Below are 8,803 nucleotides of genomic sequence, written 5' to 3'. Positions count from 1 at the left end.
GTACGAATTAGAGAAAAACTAATAACATCATATGGAGCTTAGGGAGGCAATTTAAGCCATTGGGAAACCTAACCATAACGGGATAATTTCCACATGAACATAAAGACCTAATAATTCTAGAGGCAAATTTCCCACAATTAAGTTTGAGCACACACTCGTCACCTCGTATGCATGGACTACAATTAGCATAGAAAACTCAAATCCTAAGGGATAGTCCCACACACAAAGTTAGGTAAGATATTTACCTTAACGGAGTTAGTCCGATATTCCAAAATAGCATTCTTGCATGAAACGACCTCCGGACAGCTCCAATCTTTCTTGAGCTTTTCTTACCTTACAACAATGTTTCCGAAAATTTTAGCAACTTAAATCTATTTAGAATCATACAAAAGTGAACAATAATTAGGAGGATATTCGTGGGTTTACCTCATTTAGGCATTTCATCAAACACTATGTGTGCACATTTGACTACATCTCTTAACCATAGAATTAATACATCCAACTACTACAATTTACCAACAATTCATCCCACCATTATTCTTTAATAATTTATACTCCTTACATCACATGTGTGATCAACCATTCACACCCAACCAATAAAATTCCATCAAATAATCATCTTTAAATCCCTACCATGATCATGTATTTAAATTGGGAATTTATGGCTTTCAATCACCATACCAAAAGTTGTAATACTTGATTCATACTCATAATTCCATAATAACTCCATATATGTAAGTCTAAGGGTAAAAGATTACCTCTTGTAGACCAAATCTTGAAAGACAACTTTTGGGTGTTTTTGAGATTTTGAAGAAATCCAATCAAAACCATGTTGTAACTAGTGATGGAGAAGTGAAATCACCATGAAAACACACTTAAAAACTCACCTTAGGTGTGCAATTGGATGCCTTGGCCGGATTGGGGATGGAGAGGATGCCCTAGTCTTGAAAAATGATTTAAATCCTCTCCTTTCCCATCCTTAGGTGTATTTAGAGGTCTGCTACTAGCGCGCCTGCACTAAGGTCGCGCTCGCGAGGCAGAAACTTCTGAATATGCGCGGCCAAACACCTGGACGCGCATATGATACAGGTCCAGTAAAATGGTCATAACTTTCTATATACACCTCCAAATGACGAACGGTTTGATGCGTTGGAAACTAGACTCATAGAGTTTTAATTTGATTGGTTGTGCATCACACAAACTCTTATATATATGTAGATATGCTCGTCCAAAGTGAGGTCTTGTGCGTACTCATTTGCAACTTTAGTCTATTATGAAATTTTCCAACTTGGCTTAGACTTAGAACTTTCCTTGGACCCCATATATCTTGTAGTACACTTGCTATCATATCCAATTGATATATATCATAGTAATAGACCTCTTCCACATATAAAATAATATAATCAGAACACGTCAACTTTCTTACTTCGCCAAAACGCGCCGAATTGTCCTATGGACTTCCAAATCCAATTTCGGACACATGTCTAAGTCCGAAATCACCATACGAAGCTATTGACATCATTAAAATTCCAATTTGAGGTCGTTTGCTCAAAAGTCAACTCTCCGGTAAACTCTTTTCATTTGAGCTTCAAAAATAAGATTTTAATTTTTCTTTAAATTTAACTCCGAATCTTACGAAAATCAAACTTGACCATACATGCGGGTCATAATGCGTATTACAATGCTTCTCGGGGTCTTAAGCCGTTGAACGCGATGCAAATTCTTAAAACGAAAATTCGGGTCGTTACATTCTCCACCTCTTAACGTGCTAAGATTATTCTGAGGTTACCAAATTGATGTTTCTACTTTTACACATATACTCGTGGTTGATTCCATATTACCATATTCGAAATAAGTTCGACAATAGCATTTCAATTGAGGCTATTTCTCTTACTCATATTTGTAAACTTTAAGACCAAATTTCTTATACTCCGAACATTTTCAAAAAGGTCTGATTTTCACATCATCACACGATCTTAGTCTCACCTAACTATAGCAACTCGTACCTACGCACGCATCAACTTTTTAATAGCGCTTAACGATTGTTACAAAATATGACAAAGTAATTATTGCTCTAGACTTAGCTACTGTTAGAAAAAGTAAACCTTCTGCTACTAAAGTTAAAGTGAAGATTGAATTTAGCAAACAACTACAACAGCAAACCCAGCCTTATCCTTATCATATAAAGGCAGTGAGGATATTTCCGATAAACCCTCGGCTTAAGGAACAATAAATGAATTTAGCAAACTGGAAAGCATTATAAACATAAATGTTAATATTTCATGGCACAAAAGATCTGACAACTTAAACTGCTAATAATTAAGACCTTACAATATGACAATTAGTTGCCAAGTTAATCATAGATATATAACGCTAAGTTAGAATACATATTATAATACAGAAAAAAGAGACGAATTACATAGGAAAACACCAACTTTCGATGCTTTCAAGAACCAAGTAGCCAAACATGAATCTGAAATTCTTGGGGTTAGCTTTTACATTAATTCCACCATATTAGTAGTAAACAGATACAAAAAATAGTCACATATTTGCTTTTAATTGTAATTTACTTTTCTCTTCCCTTCAACCTGAGTAGGGCAACCTGCCATATAAAAGAAAAAATAAAACCAGCTGGAAAACAACTTAAAAACGACAAAAAGTTATGAATTCAATATTCCTTAAAAATTATGGGGTTAATTTCCTTTTATAAGGGGGTGTTTACTATTTTTTTTTTTTAAATGTTTTCCACATATATTTATGGTTTATGTTGAATATGACAGATGCAATTGAACTCCCTCCTAACACTGTAAGGGGTCGTTTGGTTTGATGACAAGTTATGCTATGATTAATTATACTGGAATTAATTGTGCAGGGTTTATTTCCTATTGACTATTTGGTATGTTGTATTAATCTTGCGATTGTCAATTTTACAGCTTTATCCTAGGACAACTTATCCTAATTCCACCCTTTGATAGGTATAAGTTATTCCGATACTATTTTTAATCTTACAATAACTTATCGTAGGATTAGTAACAAAACAAAGGATAAGACATTACTAAATTATTATCCTAGAATTATTTTTATTTATCCATCATTACTAAATAACCAGTAAATCTAGCCTCCGAAGAATGTTTGTGTATGTGTAGGGTTTTTTTTTTTGACAAAATCAATGTATAAAAGCCTATACGAGACGTAAACCAAAAATCCAAAAAAGACAATAAGTAACATGTTATAATCGATTAACTTGTACTGATAATTAAGAAAATCAGCTAGCTCATTTTTTCTTTCTCATTTCCTCAGTCGCATATTTCCAATAATATTTTATAATTATTGTTTTAATTTACTCTGTAAGTTTTTAACAAAATTTTATTAAAAAGAAAAATGATAAGTATAAGAAAAACTAACCCCAACTTGAGAGAAGTATCAGAACTGTCGTCATCTTGAGGAGGAGGGCCAGTAGAGTTACATGCATTAGTGACAGATTCAGATGATTGACCTTCCTCATTAATATACCCATTTTCTGATTCAACTGCTACTAATACTGCTGCTGGGTTGTTGTATCCATTATTTGATATCTCCATCACCTTCACATACACACATTTAATTTATCAGCAAATTAATATATACTTGCTTGATTTCATGCTACGTTGCTCGAACTTTCCTAAAATGTAATCGCGCTTATATTAGATCCTCTAAAAAATGCAATACTTAAAGGAGGTTCTTGTCACGCGGGGCAGATCGCACTACCGTTATAGTTACGGGTTTGGCAGGAGGTTCCTATAATGACAGTTTTGCCCCTGGAACATAGGTTGCTCGGAGGTTTCTATAACGATACAAAGTTACTGAAAAGTCCGAGCAACCTATGCTCCAGGGGTGAAACTATATTGTTATGTTACTGGTTCGGCAGGTTGTTCCTATAATGATAGTTTCGACCCTGGAACATAGGTTGCTCGGAGGTTTCTATAACGATACAAAGTTACTGAAGAGTCCGAGCAACCTATGGTCTAGGGGCGAAACTATTGTTATAGTTACGGGTTTGGCAGAAATCAATAACTTTGGCTCAAATTTTATATTTGCATTACAAAAATTAATATGTATACTTGATCTATGTTTGACTTATCTATACGTTTTGATAGAAACACAAATTCACGTGTTTGAAAAAACAAAGTGTTCATACCTGTTGCTTCAATCTTTCATTCTCTTCCATTAGTTGCATGCCCTGTGGTTTTTTGCAATATATCAGTACCTTTAACGAAAATTAAGTAAAATAATGAAAATTAAAGAGTTCAACTTTCTATTTAGACTTATAGTATAATATAAATAAATTTTTATACTCTATCACTGTAACTTAAATGATAACTAAAAATAATGTCCCTAAAACGTTGGATTATAGGTTAATATACATTGACAAGTTGTACAAAAGTTGAAGTATGTAGTTCAGTGATCCAGACCTTTTGCTGAAGCTGGTTGATCTCTGACATTATTTTATCACCCTGACAAATTAACAAAGCAAGTAGTGCGTAAGGTAACCATGATCATCTGTATAATTCGACGGATTTAACTTATATACACGGACAGTAACGTGACTTTAGACTGACCTTTCTCTCTATGACGCGGGTCAATCCAGCTTCGAGAGACCTCTCCAACTGCTGCAACTCTTCAATACTTAATCCTTGGAGTTCTTCTCCCCTCATTTGTCTGTTAATAGAGGAGATGACTAAATCTTTTGTGGATCAACTTTTCTTAGATGAAAATATTAAGTAAAATATATAGAGTTTCGAATATATACCTTAATCGATGACTTTTCTCAGATATTTCCTTGCTTAGTCTGGAGTAATTGCTGTTCTCTACTAGCTGCAAACAATACATTCACTCTTTAAGAAGAAGAAGAAGAAAAGGAGCAACCTCGTGCACAAAGCATCCCGCATTCACGCAGGTTCCGGAAAAGGGCCCAACCTAAGGAGTGTAACATAGACAACCTAACCTAATGCAAATATTAGTGGCTGCTTCCACGGTTCGAAGCAGACGACTTTACTACTGTTCCAAGGCTTCCCTTCTCGCTCTTTAAGGGCTCGTTTGGTCCGAGAGATAATTAATCCCGGGATTAAATTTGAAATGAGTTTATCCCATATTTGGTTGGGATATAATTGCGGTATAACTAATTCCGGGATTGTAGTGTTTATTTATTCTTATGGAAGGATGGAATAATTAATCTAGGATATATAATTAATCCCTGAATAACTTGTTTCCAACCAAACAACCCCTAAGAAACCATTTAATAAAATGCTTGCTAAAATAATGGACAAAGAAACTAACCTGCAGCTCAAGTGATGGATGGTCTAATTTTTCCAAATTCTTTGAATGCAAATCACGCCTCTCAAGAATTTCCTTCATGCTTTTCGAAACAAAAGAAATTATAAGTTTTCATCAGATTGCGACCAAAGTAATAATCTAATCATATGATAAATTCCCTGAATGCTGAATAGGACATAGGGAACCACAATTTTGTGATTGAGGCATAGTTGATTAATCCAAGACATAAATGTGTTAATAGCATGTGAGTTGTGACGATTATAATACGACTCAAAAACTAGAATATAGGTTCTAAATTAATAATTTATACATATTAAATTAATTTCTCAAGTCAAAATATAAAATTTGAATCAAAGTTATCGGATTCAATTGAATCTGTATCTTACACACTAGCTTCGCTCCTTATCCAGACCCTAAATACATTTTCACTTATATGTAAAGATTGAATTTAATATAAAGAATGCACGCAAACAATAATCAAGTTGTATAATACTCCAACTCTTGTTAATTTCTTATTCCTCTAATAATGGTACATTATAGTATTAAGTTTCCCTTTTCTTATTTTTCACAAATTCATACAATATATTAACCACAGTATGTAATATCTATATTGCTCAAAGTTACACCAACTGGTCGTAGTTATAATATTAAACACGTACGAGTAGCTTCAAGGAGAAATCAAGTCTCACAGCAAAATGAAGTCCTGTAGCAAGTAATGGTACGTAGAACACGAAATAAAGCTACAACTTATTGAAGTCTATAATAGTAAATTCTGGATTTATAATGATCTTATAAGTGAACTTTAGTAGTAATTTATAATAGAGATTAGTGCTTCAACTTACTAGTTAACTTGGGGGTTGTTTGGTTCACATACAAGGTATAATGATGCATGCATTTAAAATAAGAGTATAACCAGTAATTATACTCTTATTATGTTAGAAAAATAATCTGATAACTCAAAAAGAGATATGCAAATTGTTGACTAGGTTCATTTTTGTTATATTATATTAATGGATCTTTATTATATTCTTAATTTGAATATATATAATATGTGTAATGGTAAATTTGAATAGCTTTAAATATAATATTTTATTAGCTTTAAATGGTTATTATTATTTATTATGGCTATCAAATCAATTAGTTTTTTGAATCTGACCATTTGAAACGTTTCATGCTTAATGGCCTTCAACTTTGGTTTTAGAACTATTCTTTCTTGACAGTCATATGTCCATTTTGGACTATATATATAAGTATATGTTTGTGTTCATTTTGAAGGTAGAAGAAAGAAAAACTTTTCTTCTATTGTGCTAGGTTGTTTTTGTTAATCTTTGTTGTTTCTGCTCCTAGTTTATTTCGAGGGGTAATGAGCCTGCCCCTTCTTCGTTTAAGTACCCAAATTTTGTTTGTAGTAAAGATAAAATTAGTGTATTTTACCCGCATATTACAAATTGCGCTCTTACAGAGGGCTACTAGAGTTACAATCAATTACATGTTTCCATAAGGTTCAATATATTATACACCATAGAATAACCTCAAAGTGAAAGAAAATAGCAACTAAAATAGGAAAGGAAAAGGCTAAATAGACTTGGATCATATGGTAGCTATTGAAACCAAGAGCTCATCAAATTTGTTCCTTTTTGCCAATACCTTACTATAATCCAAATGGCAAAGCATAATATTCCTAAAATATGCTATTTTTATTTATCCGAGAGAAAAGTGGTTTGTCCTATCCACCATAAATAGTTTATATGATAAAACTTATTTTATATTTAGATAAGATATTGCCTTTCTGAAATAGATAAGATATGGTGGCCCTTTCCAAAACAAGATCCAGGTTTGATTCGTTTTTGCTTATAGCCCACTGCAAGTTGAGTCACTAAAAATAAATTTATCACATACCTCTCAACTACTCACTACTTACTACATCACTCATTTTGTGTTTATATATGTGTTTATGTTTTGAGTGTGAGTTGTAATTTATTTTATTTCCTTTTTTTCTTCATTAAACTATACTTTCTCTGTTTCAACTTACGTGAAACTATTTTCTTTTTAGTTTATTGCAAAAAGAATGACCCATTTTCATATTTGAAATAATATAGCTTTATATAATGATTTATAGCAAATATATATATATATATCATTTACACTACAAGTTAAATAGTATTCTCTCTTTTTTTAAGCTCGTTGCCCAGTTAAATAGGTTCATAACTTCCAATATTCATATCTTATTAGACAAAAAACTCAGTGTTTCCATTAATTATAAGCTCAAAAAAGAGTCAATAGCGCTAAATGAAAATTTCTTGAGGTGGGTTCTTTTTGACTGGCTGATAATATTTCAAGGGTTTATGTGCATTATCAATGTTAATATGTAACTTAACGAAAATGGTAACTAAACTTAAGCTTATATTATTGGTAATTGGTATATATATATAAAAGTTAAATCATAATTCTTGGGACTATGTTCTGATCAATGATATATTCCTTTCAGTCCATTAAGCATAACTAAAGACACCCTTTTTAAATCCCAATACAAAGTTTCATTCTTTCACCAAATTAAGTGGAAAAAATCCTATCTTATTCAACAAAAAAATCAATCTTTTCCCTTTATTTTTAGCTCAAAAAAGAGTCAATAGCACAAAATGGGAAGTTTCTTGAGGTGGGTTTCTTAGCTAGTAGATCATAATATCAAAAGAGTTTAACTTCTATGTATTAATGTCGATATGAAAAATATTTACATATTAATTAGGTCACTTATAAGCATGATAATCATAAATATGTAAATTTGTAAAAATATCAACTAATGACACCCTTTTGAAATCTCAACAAAAAAAAATTCATTCTTTCACCAAATTAAGTTTTTTTTTAAAAAAAAAAACCTAAAGCAAAAGATATAAATACCTGGAGCTAGAATACTCAAAGAGTTTTCCAGTAGATGAGAAAATAATGAGAGCAACATCAGCATCACAAAGAACAGAAAGTTCTTCAGCTTTCTTAAAAAGCCCTCTTCTTCTCTTTGAGAAGGTTACTTGTCTTGCTGTTGCGTTATCAATTTTCTTGATCTGAATTTTCTCTCTAGCCATTGTTGTTAATTATTGCTATTTTTGCTTTTCTTTCCAAAAATAGACAGAAAGAGCCTCTTGAGAGAGAGAGAGAATTAAGAGGGAACACAGAATAAACTAGAATACAAAGAAAGGTGTTTGTGGGTAAGAAGCCTATATGTGGGAGTTGTGAGTTGTGACCTAAACTATAGAGATGGACAAGGCTTTCTAATTATAGAGATTGTGTATAGAAAAAGGCTTTTTGAGCCGACTGTGTTTCGGAAACAGCCTCTCTATTCTTCGGGTAGGGATAAGGTTTGCCTACACATTATCCTTTCCATACTCCACTATTTGGGATTTCACTTGATCGTTATTGTTATTGTTGTTGTGTATAGAAAAAGAAACTTAATCTACATATACGCTGATAATATAAAATAATTTATTTTATTAGA

At 32.3% G+C, this 8,803-nt stretch overlaps 1 protein-coding gene across 1 annotated transcript; it reads right to left on the bottom strand.

The window, feature by feature from the left end:
- Nucleotides 1–2,295: 2,295 nt before the first annotated feature.
- Nucleotides 2,296–8,552, bottom strand: LOC104232398 (MADS-box protein JOINTLESS). Its single transcript, XM_009785584.2, has 8 exons — nucleotides 8,212–8,552; nucleotides 5,317–5,395; nucleotides 4,790–4,854; nucleotides 4,599–4,698; nucleotides 4,452–4,493; nucleotides 4,178–4,219; nucleotides 3,406–3,584; nucleotides 2,296–2,602 (listed from the first exon to the last, which is right to left on the bottom strand). Exons 1-8 carry the CDS (start codon nucleotides 8,391–8,393, stop codon nucleotides 2,584–2,586), a joined length of 708 nt encoding a protein of 235 aa, XP_009783886.1. The 5' UTR covers nucleotides 8,394–8,552; the 3' UTR covers nucleotides 2,296–2,583.
- Nucleotides 8,553–8,803: the final 251 nt, after the last annotated feature.

This window comes from Nicotiana sylvestris, chromosome 5 (genome assembly GCF_000393655.2).
Source record: "Nicotiana sylvestris chromosome 5, ASM39365v2, whole genome shotgun sequence".
In the NCBI taxonomy this organism is placed as follows: domain Eukaryota; kingdom Viridiplantae; phylum Streptophyta; class Magnoliopsida; order Solanales; family Solanaceae; genus Nicotiana; species Nicotiana sylvestris.
This window is presented reverse-complemented; position numbering and strand designations above follow the sequence as displayed.